General features: G+C 38.5%; 1 protein-coding gene across 2 annotated transcripts in view; it reads left to right on the top strand.

Annotated features, from left to right (window-relative positions):
• Positions 1-25,507, top strand: part of LOC124399102 (kelch domain-containing protein 8B-like) — a 112,637-nt gene that overhangs the window by 48,965 nt on the left and 38,165 nt on the right. For both annotated transcript variants that reach the window (XM_046869818.1, XM_046869819.1), the window contains exon 4: positions 21,028-21,192. In XM_046869818.1, the coding sequence (XP_046725774.1) occupies positions 21,028-21,192 (165 nt within the window). The remainder of the gene's footprint in view (positions 1-21,027; positions 21,193-25,507) is intronic.

Below are 25,507 nucleotides of genomic sequence, written 5' to 3'. Positions count from 1 at the left end.
TAAATTACTAAAGTATTTCTATTTGGGGAGACTTTTACATAAATTTCACTACATTTTGAAATCAAATACCTTACTTTTTTACTAATCTACATTTTCCGTAATCAGCCATTCTTTTTTATTCATTAATGGATAAAAACTTACTTCCCTGGTGGTCTAGTGGTTAGGATGCAGCGCTCTCACCGCTGCGGCCCGAGTTCGATCCCTGGTCAGGGAACGAACCCCGGCCATTAGGGTTGCACAAGCCTTAGTGCCGGTCCCAAGCCCGGATAAATGGGGAGGGTTGCGTTAGGAAGGGCATCCAGCGTGAAAACGTGCCAAATCAAATATGCGGATGGTCTGCTGTGGCGACCTCTAATGGGAGACGCTGAAAGAAAGTTTTAATGGATAAAAACTTAACTTGCCAAGCATGCAGCAAACCACCAATCATGGTAGAGTGCGCACTCTGTTTTGAACTTGTTTTGATTGCCGATTGGCGGTATCAAATATATGGCGGTACTTGGAGAAATCTAACTTGCTACAACACACTTAGGATTATTTGTGCAATTCTAAGTCCTATAAATTAATGTTTTGGGCTCATGGTAATTTTAATAGATATCAATCAGTGTTTGAGTAATTAATATTATTCTAATAATAGATTGCTGTGCTAACAATAACATTAGAGTTTTTTCACATAAACTGAATTGATTATGCAAGAGTCATGTGACAAATGATAATAGGACATTATAGCCATAATAAACTGTAGTACTTTCGATATTTAAGTAAATTAAGGCAAATACTTTTGTACATTTACTCAAGTTAAAGGTATAATGAAGCACTTTTACTGGAACAATATTTTACCTACTGCATCTCTACTTTAACTAAAGTTCATGGTTTGTGTACTTTGTCCAACACTGTTTATTAGCAGAACCTTCATATATAGTGTTACTGTATGAGTTCACATGAATTTATTAATTGCTATTTTTTAAAGTCAGGATTCACTGCACAAGGCACCAAACAGTAGATCTCTTAAAAAAAGAGACTTGAACTTTTTTATTTTTATTTCTATTGATTCTTAAGAGACTAATTTACATCTAATTTACAGTATCTCACAAAAGTGAGTACACTCCTCACATTTCAGGAACAATTTTAGTATATCTTCTTAAGGGACAATAATATAAAAATTAAACATAAGGATATATTTCAGAGTAGTCAATGTGTAGCTTGTATAGAAGAAAAGATTTACTGTCCTCTGAAAATAACTCAACATACAGCCATTATTGTTAAAATTAGCTGGCAACAAAAGTGAGTAAATCCTAAGTGATTACAGCTGTATGTAATTTAACCATACAAAGCCACATCTCATATTCATCATATTCATATTTTTGTCTGCTTGACAGGACCATACAAATTTGTGTATATTACATTAGAGCTGTTAAAATTAGGTGCTTTTAGTACAATTCTCTCATACTGACCATTGGATGTTTAACATGGCACCTCATGGCAAAGAACTCACTGAGGATTTGAGAATTAGAATTGTTGCTCTCCACAAAGATAGCCTAGGCTAGAAGAATTTCAGTAACACCCTGAAACTCAGTTGCAGTACAGTGGCCAGAGTCATAGAGAGGTTTTCCAAGTAAGGTTTCCTTCGGTACAGGCCTTGCAAGGGTCGAACAAAGAAGTTGAGTCCTCATGCTGTGCGTAACGTGCAGAAGCTGGCTTTAAAAAACATACTCATGAGTGGTGTCAGCATTGCTTTAGAGGTTGCAGAAGTGGAAGGTCTGCTTGTTAGTGCTCACACCATACACCAGACACTGCAGCAAGTCGGTTTTCATGGCCATCGTCCCGCAAACTGTTTGCTGAAGACAACCTGTCCAAAAACATGAATTACTTGGACCATGTCCTGTGGTTTGGTAAAACTAAGAAAGACTTGTTTGGCTCAGATGGTGTCCAGCATGTGTGGAGACGCCCTGAGGAGGAGTAGCAAGAAAATTGTGTCTTGCCTACAGTCAAGTATGGTGGTGGTAGCATCATGTTTTGGGTCTGCAAAAAATTGCACGCACACACTGAGACATTTGAAAATGCTTACATCATTATGCGTGTAAAAAAATTAGGGGCGTAACGTACCCCAAAATTCACGGATTGGTACATACCTTGGGTTTTAAGTCATGGTTTCGTTTAATTTTGGTACAGTTAGGGGGAAGAAATGCAAAGCATAAAATTGCTTATCGTTATTAGTGGGTTTGTGTGTGTGTGTGTGTGTGTGTGTGTGTGTGTGTGTGTGTGTGTGTGTGTGTGTGTGTGTTTTACATTTAATATTTTATCTTAAAAGATATGTTCTACTTAACTTTTCTACTTATTCCAGCATACTTTAACAAATATCTTTATTCCTTCCATCCTTCATTCATGCAAAATTGTCAGGATGTTCTTCTTCTTAAGCGAAAAATTCTTGAAGAATTCGTTAAAGAATCCATATTGTGAGACTATTGTAAAAAAGAAATAGCCGTGATTTCTCGCATGTGCAAAATAATGCACTACAATTGTTAGAATGAGTAACAGAGTGAGTAACTCAGAATGAGTAGCCACAGTGACACTGTAGTTTTGCTAGTGCTGCTTAAGTTCAGCATTTAAAATCATATAAGAAGCACATGTTGCACATATTTAATCTAATAAAATATTAAATCTACCACCTATTGAGGCATTAGTGAGGATCATAGAGCTTGATTTGTGGACAGGGGCACTGACTTTGAAACATGGGTTGATCTTTTGTTTTTCTTTTGTTTTTCTTTGATTTTTCTCCACAATTTAGGGCAGTTTTCACCTATCAGGGATTTCTTTTCACCATCTCATCTTTTTACTCTCACACAACAGCTACCAACCATTTGTGTACCACAATTGGAGGAAAGCACTAACACTACCCGCTTTCTTTTTTCTGTGATTTATAGGGGAGAGCGAATATGCCACCTCTTCTTAATAGTCTGGCTAGTATTTTTTCTTGTGAATTCCCATGCATGACTATGGTTTTATCAGGTTTATTTGTACTCATGTTGTCTGGATGATGAGGCTTTACTGTTTTGCCACTTATGACCTAGTGAAGGAAACTCTTAATGCTACAGTGTTTGAAGACATCTGACACAACTGTGTGCTTCCAACATTGTGGTAAAAGTATAGGGATTGCCAACATATGCATGTGTTAATCAGTTTATCCTTAAACATGTTATATACAGAGTCTAGCACTGTCCATGAAACAATGAAATAGAATAGAATAAATTCTTAATTAACTATAGTTTCTTATTCACCTAACCACTTCAGTACAGCATTCTCATAATTGGTTTCGTGGAACCTAAAATAATTCCATGGAATTAACAGAATGCTAATATGTTATCTATTTATTTACAAGTCTAGTATAATACTTAACCATATGTTTACCGTTTTCTTCTTTTGGTTTATTGCCAAATCAGGTTTACAAATGCCCCTGGTCATAGCAATTCAAAATACCTTGCCACAGTGTCTCATTGTTAATACAAGATAAAATAAAGGCTGTTTGAAAGTCAGATTAACCACACTTGCAAGAAGTGCAACTGTTCTCTCTGTCATATCAACGCGCCATCTCCAGCCTCTGCTTTTACAACCCACTTCTGGCCCTCACTCATTGTGCTCGGACACAAAGCTGTTCTGCCGCTCTAAATGAGCAGTGCACTCAGCAGGCACTTTAATAGCTTTAACCTTTTCATTTGTGAGTTCCTTTCACTGTGTTAATGTGCTGCCAGGTATATCAGAGAGCACTGGAGCTTTCATCTCGACACCACTGACTCATTCTGCTGGAAAAGATAGTGTAGTCTTGACCACCTATACTGCATTATCACCATCAGTGGAAGGTTAAAGATCAGGTTTGACAGTAGAAACCATACATTTCAGATTTAACTGTTATTTAAGCCTTTGTTTTTAGTTTTTTAAATAAGGAAAGCTCTTATGTAAGCGCTTCAGTGGTGTCTGGTAGTTTTTATAATAGGGAAAGCACAGATGCGTGTTATTGAAGCACATATCTGTGTTTCATCCATGTGTCTGGTTTCCTGTTCAAATTCTCAGTCTCTCTTCATTAAAAGCATCAAAAGACTTTTCCTAAATCAGGTCGACATTAGTTGTGTTTGTTCTCTCTTGCTCAAAAGCATATAAACTGCTATTTTGTAAGCTATTTTTTTTGTATCACTACCTACAGAGAACTATAAATCAAAATAATAGGCAAATAATTAAACATAACATTATTATGTATAGTATTTAATTACTATTATTATTATTACTATAATAATTGTATTATACAGTATAATGCTAACCATTATTATACTAACCAGCTAAAATCAGTCATGGATTAAGCTACTGACCCCTACTGGGACCTCTCCCAGTCCTCACATTAAGAAGCCAGTCGAAATGTTTAGCTTTTTCTCTGGAAAAATAGACCACACATTTACTAAAAGACTTCCAGTAAAGCCATGCTTCTGGATTGGGATACAGAATGATGTGTTAAAAGCCCAGTTTATTTGCAGTTATCATTAGACCACAGCAGTGCACTTGAATATGCCAAAAGAGACCATGCCTGAATTGTGCTTTGTCAAAAGAGCTTCAAAGGTAATTTTCATGCAGGCTGTGCTAGCTACAGAAAAGTCTGATTTAAATGAATCACCTACATGATATTGTGTAAAAAGTAACATTTCACATTTCTACATTTAATAGAGAATCATTTATTGCTGCACTTTGATGGGCTTCCCATGTATTCTTAAAGCAATCCCAGGTGCTTTATACGTGTTATCCTAGTGACAGGAATAGTCACAGGAATTTAAAATGCAGCATTCTTATGTAGGGTTCACGTGGTGTTAAAGGCAATACAGACACAAGACCACAACATCATCGATCAGACTTCCAGTACATTCTTAATAAGGGTTCTTCAGAAATTCTTTGGATCTTTGAAAATGGTTTCTCCTTTTAAAGAGACCCTTTGTTTATAAAGCATTCTGCATGTAATCTTGTTTCCCAAAGAGGACAGACCAAAAAATCCTTAAAGGTGCTAAATATAAGGGTAATGGTGTGTAACATCCAACTAAAAACAAATCCAAGTGCAAATAAAAATGTTATTTTATTTTTTCTTTATCCCTTGCTTGGAGTCCACATGGGCCATTACTGGGGGAAATTAAATCTTTGCCTTAGCTGAGAGATTTCTAGCCATCTGTTTATTACTGCTTGACTGGTTTCCTGATCCCTCCTGCATGCCACCAATTTTATTAATCAAAGCTCCGATTAGCCTGCATTCCCCTTCAGCTCTCTAGCAGCACTCAGAGAGTGTGCAAAAAGCACTTAGAATAGTGAGTGTGTGCAGCCTTGAAAAGCAAAGGAGACAGAGCTTTTGAAATGCCATCAGCCTCGGTCTGTTGTTCGTGATGATATACAAATTACAGTATCTGTGTGTCTTGTACACACAGACTGGTACTAGTGAGAATGTGCTCCCTGTCTCTGACTCAACTTCATTAAAAGTTTGTAGGAATGTTTGGCTTGTAGACTATTTAGACTCTTGCATGTTTGTGTGTGATGTCTGTGTCTGTGTGTTTCGGTGTGTGTGAGAAATAGAGAAAGCAAGAGAGAGAGAGACCTGAAAAATCTCAGTTTGTTTACATTCGTTTTTGCATTTGTAGGATCTGTTCCCCTTCAATCAAAAACGCTTTGGGATCGCTTCCGCGTTGTCCACGCTCTGAATCACGTGTGTAATTACTCAAATAGGGTGACGTCACGGCCAAGAAGCATAAAAGCACAGCAGAAGGCTTGTCCACCTAGAAAGCTTGACTAGTGCTTTCTGCAACACTGCCTCCATGCCAGGGCCTGCCTTTCCTCCCAGACCTGCACACTGAAGTGTCCAGGTTGTGTGTTAGGCCTTATTCTTCCCACATCGTTAGTCCTAGGGTGTCACTATATTCGTATTTAGTTGGACTGAGAAATGCCTTGGGTTAAAGAGACACTGGCTAGCTATCTCTCCCCGGGTTATGCGTTGTCTCTCAAAGCCCCAGCGCTGTCCACCAAGCCCTTGGCTATGCTGCAGGCCTATCAGGCGATCTGCTGCGGGAGCTAGTTGTGGGAGATGTCTTGGGTGGTCAGCAAGTCCATGAGTTCCACTGTGCTAGGGAACTAGCACAGTCAGATCTTTCCGACAGGTATAGGGCTGTGCTCCTGGATGCCCCCTGGTGCTGACTGGCCTGTTCATCTAGATCAGAGTATGTTTCTAAGGTACCCTCGTCGTCCCACAACCTGTTATTCTCCAGGCATTCTCTCCTCCTCCCTTTCAGGCCCCAGACCAGAAGAAGCTTAACCAACTGTTAAGCTTCTTCTGGTCAATATAAGTCTACAGAACAGAACTGTGGAGGAAGTCAAAGCAGCTGTTCATCTGCTATGTCTCTCCGAGTAGAGGTCTTCCTGCGAATAAGCGTCCCCTGGTCTCCCGCTCCTTTCAGGGTCAGCGTGCACTCCTCTTGAAGTGTGGCTGGCTCTAAGGCTTTGATTTATTGACTCCAAGACGTTTACAACGCTGCGGGCTGGTCCACCTCGCAGGCCTTTGTCAGGTTCTATAGCCTTGACCACTCCTGGCCCTGCAGTCCTTCGCCCTAGCTGTGCCTGTCCACACTAGGCAGGGATTAGTCTTATTTTAGAGATTAGTCTGGCTTGATTGGACTCTTGTTCCAAAAGCATTTTTGACGCAGTATGTAACCATGGTTCCCCGAGGGAATAAGACACTGCGTTTCCATGCCACACTGCCTGCATCCCTGCAGCACTTCCTTTCCTTTTCAGAAGCTAGCACTGGATTGACTCCTTGTGCATTTATGCTTCCTGGTTGTGACGTCACCCCGCTGGTTACATACGTAACCTGGAGACTTTCATCACAATGTTGTGCATGCTGCCTAGTTGGAAATTGATCATCTGATTGTCCTTGTCCTTTCTGCTGGTGTGTAAGCAAATTTGAAAGATGATGATTGAAACATATGATAATGATAGTAGTTAAGTTCAGATGTTTGTGGAGTAGTAGAGCAGCATCTATCTCTTTTAATTTATTTTCTTTCATTCATCCTTGATTTATTCTTTGTCTCTTATTTTCTCTCCTAGTCTTTTCTGTCCCTCTCTAAATTCCACTTCCTGTCTGTCTTTTTTCTCTTAATCAAACATGTCAGACTGCAGTACTTACATCACGAAAAGCAGCGTTCTGCCAGTGCATGCTTTTCCATACAGAGAGGAAAGAAACAGGGCTGTCCTTTTTTCTCTCTACTTTGTGCTTAGTCTCACTTTCTTTTCTGCAGACACATACACTCTGACAAATGTGCATGATCTGTAATCTTAAATCTTACTTTTTGTGTTTGGAAAGAGAGAGTGAGAAAGAGAGAGAGAGAGAGAGAGAGACAGAGAGAGAGACAGAGACAGAGAGAGACAGAGACAGAGAGAGGGAGCATGTGTGTAAGCTTGTGTTTGTGTTCATGCATTCAGCCCCAAGCTGCTGCTGTTTGTCATCAGCCTGTCAGTTTAAATTTACAGCATCGTCCAGTGTTTGACATACAGACCTGAGGACACACACACACACATACACACACGCGCACACACATATATAATCTTAACTTATAATAAACTACAGGCTTTAGATCAATATGGTACAATGTTATTTAAATTCATTAACTTATATAGAGATTATTTATTTTTTGTTTGCCATGCGGTGTTGAGATGGATATAGATTATTCCAACTCTATGCCCAGTACATTTCTGCTGTATTACTAACTTAATCATTATAATTAATTAATCATGTGCTGTAAAATAATTATGGCACATAAACATTTGCAATAACACCCCTGCATGACGAGTAGCCCAAAGCAATTTTGGCAGCCATGTGCCACAAATAAATTAAAATCCTAGTATCCTAAAGTATCCTAAAGTACTGTAGGTATCAATAGTATTATTTCAATATTGATACAAAGTACAATTTGTGTAAAATTATGAAGCAGATTTTGCAGATTGATGTTAATTTGCTTGTTTTAGATATGATGGAACAAAATAAGGGGTTTGAATACATTCTAAAAGCATTATGTAATGCTCAACATCTCAGATGTCCTATGTATTTTTATTACACTTTAGATACAAAATAAAATAGTGCAGTTGTTAAAACGTACAGTATGAAGTCAAAATGAATGCTGCAACATCTAATCTAATGGGCTTCTCTCATTCTCTCTAAAAAGCAATGATGTGCAAGACAGCACACTGACATTTGAATAGTGAGATGTCCGTTCTGGATAAACAGAAAGACCTTAAAATTAAAATCGTACAATTAATGATATATTAGTATTTGGATTGTGTGTATGAGTGAGTGCTGCAAAAATGTCTGGCACTATTATTCAGAAAGTCTGCTGCATATACAGCAATAACCGAAAGGTATGTGTAAATGTAATTAGATATCAAACTCCCAGCCAAATGTACATGACATGCAAAAGTGGGATTAAAAACAATGTAAATTTGATTCGGAATGTAATTTAGTACCATGTTTGGCATTATTGCTGATTATTGATTCTAGAGAGACATTTTAAATCCTGCCCTCTCTCCAATGAGCTTGAACTGTTCTTGCCCTTTATACTCTATAAGAATCTTTTTTTCTTCTTTCACCATGCAGACTCAAAATGAGAAAGACAGGACAGAGAGAAATTAATGGGTGAAAGTTGAAGATCTGAAAATGACTGTGCTGGGAAGAAATGTATTGCTCTGGAGAGGAAGAAATGAGGATTGGAGAGGTTTATCAGACAAGGAAAAGGAAGTATCTTGAAAGATGAGGGTGTGTATAGTAGCTCATGAGATTTCACTAGCATTCATCACATGCAGCCATTTGTCCCAAGGAATTAAAATATTTGTGGGCCTCTGAAGGTTTGGGAGATGTAAGGGCATTTACAGCAAACTGAAAGGAAATGGTCAAAGGTTAAAAGAGTGGGACTGTGGCCAATAAAATAAAATGAGCAGTAAGTGACTGGGCTTTGTAGAACTAGGGTTAGAGAATTTCTGCTATCATACACAAATAATAAATATATTTTATCTAAAATTTATATTAAATATTTTGTAATGAAATTCTTATGCTCTTTTCTGTAGGTTTGAGCATGTACCTCTGCATTAGAGTGTGTATGCCTGTGTGTGTAATTATGCATGCATGCAGCAATAAAAGATGAGTAATGGTCAATGTGAAATTTCTTGACACTTTGGGAGCTTATTTTAATCCATAGCTTGGAGTGCAACTGCAGCCATAATTGGAATAAAGTCACGGAAAGGAAAAATGTGTCTTCTGGAATTTGCTTTTGTGCATTCTATTATTTATATTCTGCGAAAATCCACATTTTAAAAGACAAAAGGGGAAAGGCAAAATAATGAAAGTGGGAGCTGCTTGAGAGGAATCAAATACATTAATAGGGACTTTCAGGAAATTGAAAAAAATAATAATTTTGAAAGAGTTTGTAGCAAGAGGCTTTGAATGGTTATGTGTTTGTTGTACAGTGTAGTTATGTTTGATACGATGATGGGTGCATAAGGGAGAACTTTACATGCTGCCCTAGGATTTTTAAATATAATATAGATTTACTCCTATTAAAGAAAATACTGCAAAGTCACCTCTGTCATATGACCAGTTTACTTTGATGTGCAGATCAATGCTGGTCACTGGCCCTGGATGTCATCACTACCTGTCAAATCACAACATCTGCTCTGTGTGTTCTTTAGTTCTTATGAATCTTGTGTTTATAGGCTTGAGAGGCATTGTGCTCGAATTTGTCCATGCACTGAGATTAGTATAAAGCTTAGATTTCTTGACTAAACAGCTTTTTCTGGAGTTTATTTCATTTAACTATCCATCCATAAACCACATTTCTGTTCACCGATCTGTGGTACCATATTAATAGAACATGAATTTGACAGCTGTTATGTGGGTCCTTAATGTTATGTTTCTTGTGCCATTTGGCAATGGACTTTCCTTTGTACTTCACTTAAGCCCTCTTCTGTTTTCATATAGATCCATCCTTCAAGATTTATCGATGTTGTCTCACCCTCCCCAACCAGAGCACTTAGCACACATCTCAATAGCCATCTGACACATACCCTCAACACCAGTGATGTCAGATGATATTGATCAGAATAGGTGAAGGACAGAACAAGATTATACATTCAGCACTCTCCTGTCACGGTGCAGGGTTAACTCTGTAGTGACCAAAAACATCAGACAACAGCCGCCTTCTTAACTATCTGTAGGAATATCAGTCAACTTAGAAACCAACATAACGCATTCTGATTGAGTGTGTATGGGGGTTGTGAAGGGTAGCATCTTCAACTGATGAACCCGAAGTTTGATTTTCGTATCTATTTTATTTCCCTGATGGCTCTGATTACACCTGGGACTAGCTTTGCACAGTGTGATGTTCCTCTGCAAGCATTAGAACGACAGTAATGATAATGATGATTATGAGTGCACAATGATTGCTGATGATGTGTGTATACATGTTTATGTCAGAGAGAGACAGTGACAAGAAGAGGGAAGAAAATAAAATGAACACAATATATCTGATTGCAGCTGAACATACAAGAGAACATAAATCAACAGCCGGACTCTTTAGCATGAGACATACACAGTCTTTTGCATGTGCAGGTACTTGTTTGTATATGACGGTAGGGGCTTAGGACCATAGATTTTGGTGAATTTGTTGGGCATAACAAAATGACTAAATAAATGTCAAGAGACCACCATACTTACATACTTAAGCTACTTCCTAGCTAAAAAATCTTAATTTTTGGGTAGGTAGTAAAGATTTGAGAGCATACTGTCGTCTAGTTTCCTGTTTAACAGTTCTTTTTGAGTGGAGGTAGACATAACCTCCACTCAAAGTTGTTTTAACTATGTTTGAGGTGATCTCATTGACCAGACCTGATAAGATTTCAGAACAATTTCAGCCTTTAAAATTTATGTTTTAGGACCACATAAAGGACCTAAATTAAAATTACCCCATGCATTTTTCTTCATAATCCCCCAAAATGTCATAGAGAAATAGTGATGTCTGAACTTATCCTTTCTACTATCCTGATAATACCTTGTCAAAACCTCCCTCTCTTTCTTCACTGAATAGAAAAAATAGCTAGCATAAATGTTGAAATATTTTTCTCCATCTGTCTATATACCAAAGCTAATACAATGGCAATATTCACTCCTCAATACTGGCTAGTCAGAAGAATATTTTTTGTAACAGTAGCTCTGAGAATAGTGTAGGCAGTAATTGAAATCATAGGTTTGTATAAATGTGCTTATTTTAATACATTAGCATTTCTATAGCACAGTCATGGAAACTATATAACTATATATAATTATATAAAACTATGTCGTTTTGGATGTGAATGCTGTACTAATGCTGTTATGTTTCCCTCTATTTTACACCACTTCCTAATTGTCTGGAGGTGCATGTATTTCTGGGAGACAAGAAGAGATTAGAGAGCAGAACTGAGGACCTAATTCAGAGTAATAGATCCCACAGTGAATGGATGGGATTGGGAGGTGCCACAGTGTGTGGGCGCAGGGTAAAAAAGATGTATTGGATTTTAGATGTAACATGCTCAGTAGGGGGATGCTGGAAACAAGGTAAAACCGTTTCTCAAGAAACACACAAAAAAAAAATACTGCTGAGTTCCTGAACTTAAATTCCCAGAGCATTTCAGAATCTCCTATTGTGTTATTGAGTGGCAAACCTGCATCACCTTATTTTGATTTAGTGCTATGGCTGTGATATCTTCTGATATAAAGTAGAGCCTATTGAAGTACTGGTGATATTGCCCTTGGTTGAGACTGCGCCATGCTACTTGCTCTATATATCAGAGTTTGGCTTTAATCATAGAAATCCTGTTGCTGCAGAGTTTGCAAAAAAAAAAAAAAATGTTTATATTTTAGGATAAAATACTCACTAATAAAATAATGGGTTTGGAGTTTACAACCTAGAGACTAGATAGTACATCAGGAGTTCGATATGTAGTAAACATCTATAAAAGATTGTTTACTATATGGGTGAAAGGAAAATAATTGCTCCCTTAAACATGAAAAAGGATACTTTTCTCAAAGTGTGTCCATCTGCTCTGTGGCATATTAAGGGGAAGCATTTAGAAAAGATCCAATGGCTGGCTTGTGTCTCAGAGGATGCATGTGTTAGCCGTCACTCTTCCTTAGCTGTGTTATGGTTTGGAGAGATAACCAAGAAGTAGAGAAAATGGGCTGAAATAAATGAAAAAGGATGGCAAGATTAACTGATTGATGGTTTAGACCCAGTTTACTAGACTTATTAGAAATGTATGCCAGAGTAAAGCTCAGGATGAAAGCATTAATTATTTTTTTATTTTTTATTTTACCTTATTAAAATGTACACAAAATTATTTCTATTTAAAAAAAACGTATCTAACCTTAAGCATAACATTTTGTATACAAGCCTCTGGATGATGTTTTCTTCGATTGGAGGTCACACTGTGCAGCTGGGGATGTTTTTTTTTATCAACAGCCTGGGGAACCATGAAATTACGAAATAAGAACAGGACCTTTGAGGATTTGGATTTGGACTGTAGTTAATGTCAACAGTCTGCTACATTGACACAGGACTACTGTTTGCATATGATCACCATAACTGCACACCTCAACATAGTTTATCTGTAATAAATGTGCATTTGGTACCACCCAGATAAAGATGGGTATCCTCTTGAGTCTGGTTCCTCTAAATGTTTCTTTCTTATGCCATCTCTGGGAGTTTTTCCTTGCCACAGTCTCCACCAGGTTGCTCATCAGGGAAAAACTTAAACATAAAGAACCATCTTATTATATACAGTGGCGATCAAAATTAGAGAACAATTTATAAACAATTGAACAATTCTGAAATAATGTCATCTTCACTGCTCAACAGTTAAAGGAGTTTTTGCCCTGTCTATACCATGCTACCAGAACACCTTTCCCACAAATTAACTAAGGCATTAAAAAAAAATACATTATTTTGCAGAAAATACACTGATCAAAATTAGAAAACAACAATGACTGTAGCATGGAAAAAGATTACAACAAAAGTTTCTGAAGGTTACAACAGTCAGCAATTAGTAGGAAGTGTACAGGCCTCTGCTCTAAATGACTTCAGCACATCTGCGGCCACAGGACAGCACTAGTCTCTCACACTGCTCTGGTGTGATTTTGGTCCACTCTTCTTCCAGTCTCCTCTACAGTTCAGTGACTGTAGTGGGTTTCTTGGCCATAACTTTGTCACCAAGGATTTTCCAGAGGTTCTCTATTCCAGAGGGACTCTGGGCAGGCCATGTCATTATTTCAATGTTTTCAGTTTCAAGGAACTGCTTTACCCGTTTTGCTGTGTGACATGGAGCGTTGTCCTGCATGAACACTGCGGGCTGATTGGGTGATGAACGCAGAGAAGGAACCATATGTTGTTGAAGAAGGTTCTGATAAACATTTGCATTCACTCTGCCATGTAGCTATGAAGAGGCCCAACTCCTGCTGCAGAAAACATGCCCCAAACCATGACACTTTCTCCTCCACTTTTCACTGACTTCTTTACACACTTTGGGTTCAGTCTTTCTCCAGTTTGTCGCCGAACATAATGTTTCCCATCAGACCCAAATAAATTAAACTTGCTTTCATCACTGAAGTGAATTTTGGACCAGTTCTCCTCTGTCCACACAACATGCTTAGTCTAGCCTTATGATTCTTTCTGCTAGTGAGAGGTTTGGTCACTGCAGAGTGGGCTCTCAGTCCAAATGCTCTTAAACGTCGAGACACTGTATGACGAGACAGATCCTTACCCCATTCAGCGCTGAACTGGTGAGCAATTCCAGCTGCAGTGTGGAAACGATTGCCCATTGAGATCCTCCACAGTATCCTGTCCTCTCTTGTATTTGTCTTCCGTGGACGACCAGCCTTCTTGGCAGACTTGAATGAGTTTATGATGTTGTAAAGATTCAATATTCTTGAAATCACAGATTTGGAAAGACCAACTTGGGGGGATGGCTGATAGGGTCATCCCTTTGGCCTTCATCTTGACAACCTGCTGCCGGAGGCTTTCAGTCACTTTAGAACGGCCCACCATCTTGCAGAGTCAGTGAAACTGGAAGTTAGGCTGCCAGTTAAATAGGGGTTGACAGATAATCAAGGAAATTAGCACTAGGTACCAGATTAACACCAATAACTGGGAGGTATCTGAAAATGTTCTCTAATTTTGATCAGTGTGTTTTCTGGAAAATAATGTTTTTTTTTAAATGCCTTAGTTAATTTGTGGAAAAGGTGTTCTAGTAGCATGGTATAGACAGGACAAAAACTCCTTCAACTGTTGAGCAGTGAAGATAACATTATTTCAGAATTGTTCAATTGTTTATAAATTGTTCTCTAATTTTGATCGCCAGTGTACATCCGAGTAGTTGCGTATTTAATGCTGATTTGTCAGACAACCATTTGATGTATGAAAGAATGTGTGGAACAAAGAAAACATGTCCAAACCTGAGGTAAATTTAGTATAGCCAGTATCTACCACCATGTTTTGTGAGGCTGGAAAAAACTGGACAACCTGGAGGAAACACATAGAGAGTAACACGAGCTTGCATTCAAAACAAGGAAGCTGGTGCTGTGAGGCAGCAGCATTACTCTTGATGCCATATTGGCATCTACATGGTCTTAAATGGATAATGCTGGGATATTGATTAAGAATGTTGCCATATAAACCACTACTTTAGGTGCATTTACCTTAAATTCTACTACACTACATACACTATAACAGATTCTAAATACTACATATACTATAACATTCCAGAGCACTGAGGTCTGTGTTAGATATTACTCTGAACTCTATTCCTTTAGTCACACATAAAGAATCCAAAAGTGTGGTTTTAGCAGACCAGAGTGTTCTGTGGCTGACAGAAGAGTTTTATTAACATGTGTTAGTCTCTGGTTTACAGTCACTTTACTTTGTCTCAGGGTCATTCAACCATGTATTCACCAGCTTTAATAGCAAAGCTCCCATATGACATCTGAGATTACACGACTCACTGAACTACAGCATAAAGTCTGATATCAACTTACTTGTCAAACATAAACCTATAGTTCTAAAGCACGTGTGTATGTATATATATATATATATATATATATATATATATATATATATATATATATATATATATATATATATATATATATACAGTATATATATAATGCTATAGAACTGGAAATTGAGGTTACACTGTATATACTGTGTGTGTGTGTGTGTGTGTGTGTGTGTGTGTGTGTGTGTGTGTGTGTGTGTATATATATATATATATATATATATATATATATATATATATATAATAGAACATTTATGACAAGTAATTCACAATTCTTTTGAGTTTACAGTACAGTACATGTACAATTCCCTTGACAGTACTGATTAAATCGATTTAATATTGCGTTACTGGGTCACACAATATTAAATCGATTTAATCGGTACTGTCAAGGGGAATTGCATATGTACTGTACTGTAAACTCGAAAAGAATTGTGAATTACTTGTCATAAATGTTCTATTTACTACTTTAAATGAATAATACAATAATAAAATATTTTTTTAATTATTTTTATGTAATTTATTAGTACAAACTGTTTTGAATTGTTACTCCGAACCGTCGAGCAACTCGCAGCTTCTCGGGAACTATCAGATTTTTCACGAGTTACGTTTAGTCCGTTCCAAATGAAAAGTCACGAACTAAGGTTGCGAGTATCCAGGGTCCACTGTATGTGTGTGTATGTATATATATACAGTGGTACCTCGACATACGAGTTTAATTCTTTCCGTACCCTTGCTTGTATGTCAATTTGCTCGTATTTCAAAGCAAATTTCCCCAGTTGTTTTTGTTACGTGTTTTTGAATAAGAAAAATTTATTTATAAATGACAAATATTGTATAAAAACATAATAAAAGAGAATGTAAAGAAATAAACTGGTTAAGCATAGTACATATCATTGAAGTACTACGCCCGTACTGCCTCGCCATGTCAATCACTCGCACACCTTGCTCAAAACATGAGCAAGGTGTGCGAGTGATTGACTTGGCAAGGCAGTACCGGCGTAGTACTTCAATGATATGTACTATGTACCTATGTTTTCACGCTTTAATTTAATAGAAATCATCTTCTTCTGAGCACTGACCTTTCCACTTACTTTCTTCGGACCCATGGTTATAAAAAGAAATGTGATAAAGTACTGTAAATGTACAAAAAGCTAAAAAACGCGAGTACAACTTATCAATGATGCTTCGACAGCGAGGCAAACAAGCACACTGACTGAGGCCAGTGTTGCTGATTCATCTCGAGATTCGTCACAGCCACGTTAGTGCGCGCCCACATTCAAACCTTTGTTTGTGTGCGTGTGTATCAAGACGAATCAGCAACACTGACTGAGGCGTTTTGAGCTCGTGCGTATATATATATATATATATATATATATATATATATATATATATATATATATATATATATATAGTTACAAGTCTAATGTTGACAATGTTGATAGAGTTTTCACTTAAATGTGCTTCAAAATGTGTGATTCTAGGAGCAGTTAATGTGAAAAGTGTCAAGTTTATAAACTGTTTGCGAGTAGAAATGCCAGCACTGTCAGCATGATTTGTGAATACTGTATTTGACAAATCTTTAACCTCAGTTATAGAACTTGAGTTAAACATTTGTGCAAAGGCTTGTATTTTGCACCTGCTATAGATGTTTTGGGTTACATGATCCTGTAAAATTCCTATCTGACATGTTCATGTCCACATCTCCTACTTTTGCAATTTTTTAGTTGCTTCCCACAGGATGCCAGTTCCAATACATGACTTCTGTGCTGGTGGTCAAGTTAGACTCTTACTCTAACTGCATCTCTAAGTATTTTTATTTTGTTAATTTATTACCTGCTGAGTTGTGATTGCACCACTGTCCACATCACAAAGCACACAGCTGAGTCAGCAGTACCTGCTGCTGAACTGCGTTAGCCTATGTGTTCATTTGCATTTGGTAATGCAGTGTTTTACTGTGGTATTGTACACCCTGGTTCAAGTATATTCTAATAATTTTTTTTTTTTTTTTTCTTAAGATGTTGTGTGAGACGAGACAAGTAGGATACATAGTATCATATACTGTTGTGATACTGTATATGGTAAATAATTTTAGTCCACTAATTTAATTTGACAATTAGTGTTTGAAGAGTGCTGATATTTATTATAATAGTGTTTAATATAGTATTTTGTAAAGTAATTACAGTAAGGGCACCAACAAATTTACTCTACCAATTACATTAAAAGCACTGAGAGGTGAAGTGAATAACATTGGTTATACCTTTACAGTGGCACCTGTCAAGAGCTAAAATGTTTTAGTCAGCAAGTTAACAATTTAGTAGAAATATGACAAAGTTAATGTCATGATAGCCGGAAAAAGTGTGCAAGTGTAAGGATCTGGGTGACTAAATAGGTTCAAATTGTGATGATCAGACAAGTAAATCTGAGCATCTCCAAAATTGCAGGTCTTGTTGGGATGTTCCCACTATGCAGTGGTTATGCCAAACAATGCCTAACAAAACCAGCACAAAGAAGGACAAATTTTGAACCAGTGTCAGGGACATAGAGGAGTGAGGCTAATTGAAGTACGTTGGGAGTGAAAGCTAGCCTAATATGGTCTGGTCTTCTCTCACAAAAGACCTGCAAATTGCAGATACAGTTCACGTTGGCTCTAATAGAAAAGTTTACTTCATATGACTACTGTGTAGCCCTAGACCAGTTCCTATTCTGCCCTCTGTACAAGGTGGACCTATACAATATTACAGAGGTGGATATAATGTTATGAATGATTGATGTCTTTTCTTTTCTCTTGATGACAAGAGAAAACATTACTTTTGTCATATATATATATATATATATATATATATATATATATATATATATATATATATATATATATATACAGTGCCCTCCACAATTATTGGCACCCTGTTTAAGATGTGGTCAAAAATTCTCCTTTTTTTAAAACAACATAGAACCCAAATGCAAAAAAAGAGAAAAATCCAACCTTTTATTTAAGTACATTACTTTGGTGGTAAAAAAATCACACATTTAGAAAAAAAAAAAACTTGAAATCATGTGTGCCACAATTATTGGCACCCTGATGTTAATACTTTGTACAACCTCCTTTTGCCAACAAGACAGCACTTAATCTCCTCCTATAACATTTCACAAGATTGGAGAACACAGAGAGGATTTTGACCATTCTTCTTTGCACAATCTTTCTAGATCATCCAGTGTCCTGGGTCCTCTCTTATGCACTCTTCTCTTTAGCTCGCCCCACAGGTTTTCGATTGGGTTGAGGTCTGGGGACTGAGATGGCCATGGGAGGACCTTGAGTTTGTGACTGCTGAACCACTTTTGTGTAGATTTTGCCACATGTTTTGGATCATTATCCTGCTGAAAGACCCAATGACGACCCATCTTCAGCTTTCTGGCAGAGGCCATCAGGTTTTATTTAAAATATCCTGGTACTTCAAAGCGTTCATAATGCCATGCACCCTAACAAGGTTCCCAGGGCCTTTGGAAGAGAAACAGGCCCACAGCATCACAGATCCTCCACCATACTTCACGGTGGGCATGAGGTGCTTTTCGGCATACTCATCTTTTGTTTTATGCCAGACCCACTTAGAGTGTTTGTTGCCAAAAAGCTCAATCTTAGTCTCATCTGACCAAAGCACACGATCCCAGTTGAAGTCCCAGTACCGCTTAGCAAACTCCAGACGTTTACGTTTGTGAGTGTTAGTAAGAAAAGGCTTTTTCCTTGCATGCCTCCCAAACAGCTTGTTGGCATGTAGAGAGCGTCTGATGGTTGTTTTGGAGACTCTGTGACCCCAAGATGCCACTCTTTGATGCAATTCTGTGACGGTGAGCTTGGGAAATTTTTTTACTTCTCTTACCATCCTCCTCACTGTGCGTTGTGGCAAGATAAACTTGGGACCTCTTCCAGCCTTGTTTGTCACTGTTCCAGTTGTTTTAAACTTCTTAATGATTCCTCTGACTGTAGATACCGGCAAGTTAAGGCGAGTGGCTATTTTCTTGTAGCCATTGCCTGACTTATGAAGGTCGACACACATCTGCCTTACTTGAATGGTGTGTTCTCTTGTCTTTGCCATGTTGACAAATGGGTAAGAGAATTAGGCCTCTGTGTCACGTCATATTTATACCCCAGGAAACAGGAAATCATGAATTACTAATTAAAAGTCCCTAGATACCCTGACCAACCTTAGCAACTACAGAAAAATATATTAAAAAAAAAAAATTAAATTTTTCAGAGGAATTGTTAGGGGTGCCAATAATTGTGGGACACATGATTTCAAGTTTTTTTTTTTCTAAATGTATGATTTTTTACCACCAAAGTTATGTACTTAAATGAAAGGTTGGATTTTCTCTTTTTGCATTTGGGTTCTATGTTGTTTTAAAAAAAAGGAGAATTTTTAGAAGTCCACGACCACATCTTAAACAGGGGTGCCAATAATTGTGGAGGGCACTGTATATATATATATATATATATATATATATATATATATATATATATATATATATATATATATATAAACCGATATCTTGTAAACATCTGAATGAATACACAGAGTAAATGTAAACAGTCAATTTAGTTAATATGCAACTATACATCCAAATATATATAAAAACAATTGTAGGTGCAAATATACATCCAAATATATATAAACATACTGAAGTTTTAAGTATAAGGCTTTTGTAAGGTGCAAGGCAGATAGCAGCAGTATGACAGTAGTGCAATAGACTATAATGTGTAAAAGTGCAAACAGTGTCAGATTCAAAGAATTTGTACATTTAATAGTTTTTTTAAATAGGTGTTTGTAAACAGGTCCATATGTGCTGCAGAGACTATAAAGTGTCTCATGTGCAATGAGTGTGGGGTTCTACAACATATTGTAGAACTGTTGTGTACAAACAATTAAGCCCCCAGTCATGCTCTTGAACTGATCATCAGCACGGATTATTACTTCATGCCAATGGCTGGATTTTCTTATATTTATTCACTCAGTGGTTGATGGTCTTACAAATAGTTACCATGTAAACAGATAAATGTTTAAGCATTCATCTTGAACCTTTAAATACACTAACAGTGATCAGACTGCCTTGTGTTATTTTTGTTCAAAATGAACTATCTTTGATATTGTGCTGCATTTTGTAACATTCTCTTGGACAATTTTTTCGTGTCCTTGTTTTAAGTCTCCCTTACCGTCTCTTAATCTCTTTTAAAGCCTCTCTGCTTTTGAATCTCCTCTACTCAGCTGTTTCTTGTCTAATTTTTGTAAATCTATGCTTCATTTTTTACACACATTTTACTTACAAAAGCCAGATAGAAATGAGGTGAATGATGAGCATTAGTCTTGCAAGACTTCTGGGTTCATTATTTAATAGCCAATCAGTATTATATGTTGGTTGTATGGAACAAACATAATTTCTAGGAGCTGGCTCAAATGAGACCACTGGTTGGTATTACAATCTTCCAGTGGCCAATCCAACCCCTGGCAAAGGTGTAGGTTTAGATTAGGTCTATTGATAATTCTGTCAGCGAAATGTTTGTCTGGCTGTGTTAATCAGGATAGCAGACAGTGATTTATTCCACATTATTGTTCTGTGTTAACCAAAAAAAAATACAATGCTTAATAATGTACAATCTTTATCAATAGATTAGATTAAATTCTAAGCATGGATTTTTATCATCGGAAGGAAAAATATATTTACTGAAAATTGAAAGCATCAAAACATTCATTGTAGTACACAGTGATAGTGACTCATATACACTCAGTCATCTATCATTTATTGTTTATCAGCAGGGGAATGATGGCATTCAGTAGTGAGTAGCAAAACTAATAATTTTCTCTCTCTCTCTCTCTCTCTCTCTCTCTCTTTCTTTCTCAGATGGAAAGGTGTATGCACTGGGGGGTATGGGTTCTGACACCAGTCCTCAGGCACTGGTGAGAGTCTATGAGCCAGTTAAGGATCAGTGGTTGTCCCTGACCTCTATGCCCACTCCCCGCTATGGAGCCTTCTCTTTCCTGAGTGGCAACAAGCTCTATGTTCTCGGTAAGCCCACACATTCTCTACAGAGAGAGTCAAGAAACTGTCAGATTTTATTGTCATGAAACAAGAGCCTCTGAAGCTATGCTCAGGTAACCATCTATGTAAAGTTTTGCCCTTTTTCTCTTTGTTTCCATTTCTTTCACCTCCCAGCAACATGCTGGTGGAAGGACCATGCTTAATTGTCCACAGTTCTAAATGCGTGTGTGCTTAATGCAGTGTGATGGACTAACCTCTCATCCAAGGTGTATTACTGCAAGCGATGTGGTTGCTGAAGAAATGAATATTTGGATGCAAAATATTTTAAAGCATGTATAATGCATCAAAATTCTGTTTACCTACATTGCATAGACTTTTTTTTTTCTCTTAAACATTACGTGTATTGAGTTTTTTTAAAGGGTGTTAAAGTATTCCAGTGTATTTGCTATATTTGATATAGGTTTATAATCTATGAAAGTAGACTATAGACTGTCATATAACAATGTCTCACTTTAGGAATCTGTACATTAAGATTTTGCTTTCACTGTTCCATTGTGCAACTCTTGGACCTGCAAATAAGATACTGACATCATAAACCACCACCCCCCTCAAGCACCTGCATATTTCTCTCAGCCACCAAGGTTTTTAAGGAGAGACCTTACTGACCAGCCATCAAACAAACAAGCTGCACAAAAAGCTTGTCACTATGAATTAGCATGGAGAGGATGTAAGAGTGTGATCTACCTACACAGTCTCTGAACAATCCATCATTTGATTACATTCCTTGCAAAGTGTCTCTGTTTACATCTACACATGTATATAATATATACTATGAAATGGGGTGGAATAGTCAGTAATTACATTGTGTCTGATTTCCATAGTGTCACAATATTCATGCAGTACAGCAGACAGGGTAATAACACCTGGTAATTGTGCCAAGGCTGATTATCTGCACAATTCCTTGGAGACAGGATCTGAAATATGCTTTTCACAAGAGGGGCAGCACTTTGCATTTCTCATAACTAGAATGAGAGAATGTGATTTGTACATGGTCCTGGAAAAAAATATTTACACTGTTCACCTGAGTTAATGGGTAATCTGCCATACATTTTGGGTTACAAATATCACATTTATATAACTTTCCGACGTGTTGAGTTTTTAGTGATTAATTTTCACAGCACAGTTCTGACAGTTGTTTATGGTACAAGGTATGTATTATTGTGCTCATTCTAATATATAATTGTTTGGATAGTAATAATGTATGTGGCATACAAACAGATTAACAAATGGATAAATTGATAAAATGTGTAAAACTGTGGATAGTGAAGTTTTTTTTTACATTTTATTTTGTGTAACATGCTTAGAAGGTGTCATCAGTGTCAGTTATTTGTAACAATTAGATATAAAAATGTATTGTTTTTTTTTTTGGATATGTTTTTTGGATGTCTCATATACTTGACAATATGCCTTTAGATTTACTTTACTAAAAAAAACTAAAGAAAACAGAGGCTTGAGATTGACTGATGGTTAAAATGACAGCTTGGTTCATAAAAATGTCAGATCATCAACTGGACTATAAATGAATACAATGTACAAAATATAGTCTTTTAAAATACATTGTAAGTATTGGTAAATTGCTGTGGTCGAGAACATGCTGCTATTGGAAAACAATCTTCAAGGTGCCATCACACCCCCTCACCCTGATTCTGCTATTACAGCCTGCCCCATGGCATTATTTTTACTTAACAAGCTACAGTAGCTACAAAATCAAGGGCACAGTGGTAATCTCAGTAAAAAAAAATAGAAAGTGAAATATAATTTTGTAATCCTCCGCAGTGAAAAAACAGTGAATCAATGAGGTCTCTGAGGTGATAATGCTCGAGCTATTGCAATAACATGTAAAAACATTATTTTCTGCAGCATCTATTTCTGCAGGAAAAAAGTCGGTATGAACTCGATATATTTTATTCCCCTGCTGGTTGTGAGACAGTGGATCAACCTGTAATGGCTTGCGAGCTATTTTGTCACAGTTTGCTAGCATGTAATTAAATCTATTAGTCCTTGTGTCTCTATTTGCAAAAGGAAATGACACAACTAAATCATTAGTCCATTTATCCTGTCATCGTTCATAGAAGACTGTCATCCTTAATTAGACAGTTTTTTTTAAACGTTGTACTTTTGGAGTACTTCTCAAAAGCATTTTAGGCAGTTTGCACTTTCTTTTTGCTCACAAGGTTGTGGTGAAGAACATGATGTGAAATGATGTGTTGTAGAAGGATCAGATTGACACATACACATTAAGATAATTTAATCAAATCAAATATCCAGCTCTATTCAAGAATGTAACTGATCTCATGTAACTAAAATTCAAAGCTAGCTCATTTTTTAACAGATAAATAACTTCTTTTATTTTGTACATTGAAATGCTGTTACACAATATATTTCATGTTACGAAACCAACTGGAGGGAATTTTCAAGTGGCTCAGTGGGAAAAGAAATTGAAGGTACACACTGATACTGAGATGCCAGTGCTGGACTGATAATAATACTGTTCCAAAGGCAAGAAGTGATTTAAGATTTGATTGAGGCAAATGCAATCGTACAAGTCTATTAGAAGTCTATTAGATTAAACGGTAATTGGTTTTCCAAGACAAAAAAAATTTTTTTTTACAAACTTCTAGCCCCATTGTCAGGACGCAGACCACGCGGAGACGACTTGAGTAACTGTATCATGTTCAATGTTAAACGAAACACCAGAGTCAGATAGAGTTACGAACCATGAAGCGGAGTGAGTCCGGAAGACGGGTATGATCCTCGGAAGGAGTATAATCCACTGAACGGAGATGATCCACGTGACGGAGATGATCCACGGAGCGGTAATCCGGGCATGGACCAGCGGGGAATGCTGGCGGTCGGGAATCCACGAGATCTGTAGCTTGACCTTCTAGAACCGAAAGCCTGTGATTTGGGAACGTGAGTTTATATAGGTGCATAGCTAACGAGTGACAGGTGTCTGTAGTTAAAGCCGGGAGCAGCAGAGATAGCGGCAGCATGACAGCCGGCGAGGGGGCGTGGCAGGTGGATCCCTGACATTACCCCCCCCCCCCTCCAGGGGTGGCACCTGACGCCCCAAAACCACTCACACCAGGCGGGCCAGGGCACTCCGAGGAGGGCCCCGCCAACCGTCCAGGGTCGAAGGAAGGACCCAAGGCGTAGCGGCGTCCCCCGCGGAGATCTGAGGTGGATCTGGAACAGAGCGATGGCCACTATGGAGATTTGGAATGGAGCGATGCCCTCAGCACGGGTCCGGAACAGGGCGGAGTTTAGAGGCCGAGCGACGCCTACGGCACAGTTCAGTGGCCGTGCGACGCCCATGGTGGGGTTCAGAGGCCGTGCAACGACCAGGCGTCGTCTTCAGGGGTGCTTGGAGACGAGATGTTGCCCGCAGAGGGACCTGGAGGGGAGACGTCACCGTAAGAGGGACCTGGAGGCGAGACATCACCGTCAGAGGTCCCTTTCGCGGCCGGGCGGCAGTACGACGTCCCTTTTGCGGCCGGGCAGGGGAACGCCGTCCCTTTTGCGGCCGGGCATTGGTACGATGTCCCCTTGGCGGCCGGGCTGCGGTACAACATCCCCTTGGCGGCCGGGCGGCGGTACTACGTCCCCTTGGCGGGCAGGCGACGGTGCAACGTCCTTTTCGTGGCTGGGCGCCGGTACGACGTCACTTTCGCGGCCGGGTGTTGGTACGACGTCCTCTTCTTGGCCCTGGAGCGGAGCGCTCGCTGGAACGATGAAGCGGAGCGCTTGGCAGAACTCTGGAACGGAGCGGCACTCGGAGGAACTCTGAAATGGAGCGGCGTGCTCGGAGGAAGTCTGCAACAAAGCGGCGCGCTCTGCGGAACTCTGGAACGGAGCGGCGCGCTCTGCGGAAACGAAGGGGCAGAAGTGGAGATCCGCCATTGTCATCCCGAACATCCCCATGAAAAGCCTGATGAAATTGCCGTATGTGCCAAAATTGCCTCCTTTAGCGCTCCACAGCTTACTTGCTCGAGAGAGAGCATCTCCAGACAGGAGGGAAATAAAAAAGGCGAACTTGGCCCGCTCGGTGGGGAATTGGGATGACTGTGTCCCGATATATTTGCAGGTGTTTACCAGGAAGCCACTCTATTCGGCCGCATTGCCGGATAAACAAGGCGGAACCTCAAACCTTCCGTTTCGGTTTCTGTTTCAGTTTAGGTCGGTTCTTCTGTCAGGACGCAGACCAAGCAGAGACAACGGGAGTAACTCTATCATGTTTAATGTTGAACAAAACACCAGAGTCAGATAGAGTTACAATCCTTGA

This window comes from Silurus meridionalis, chromosome 16, assembly GCF_014805685.1.
Source record: "Silurus meridionalis isolate SWU-2019-XX chromosome 16, ASM1480568v1, whole genome shotgun sequence".
Taxonomy (NCBI): domain Eukaryota; kingdom Metazoa; phylum Chordata; class Actinopteri; order Siluriformes; family Siluridae; genus Silurus; species Silurus meridionalis.
The sequence above is the reverse complement of the archived record's forward strand: the minus strand, read 5'-3'. Positions and strand labels throughout refer to the sequence as shown.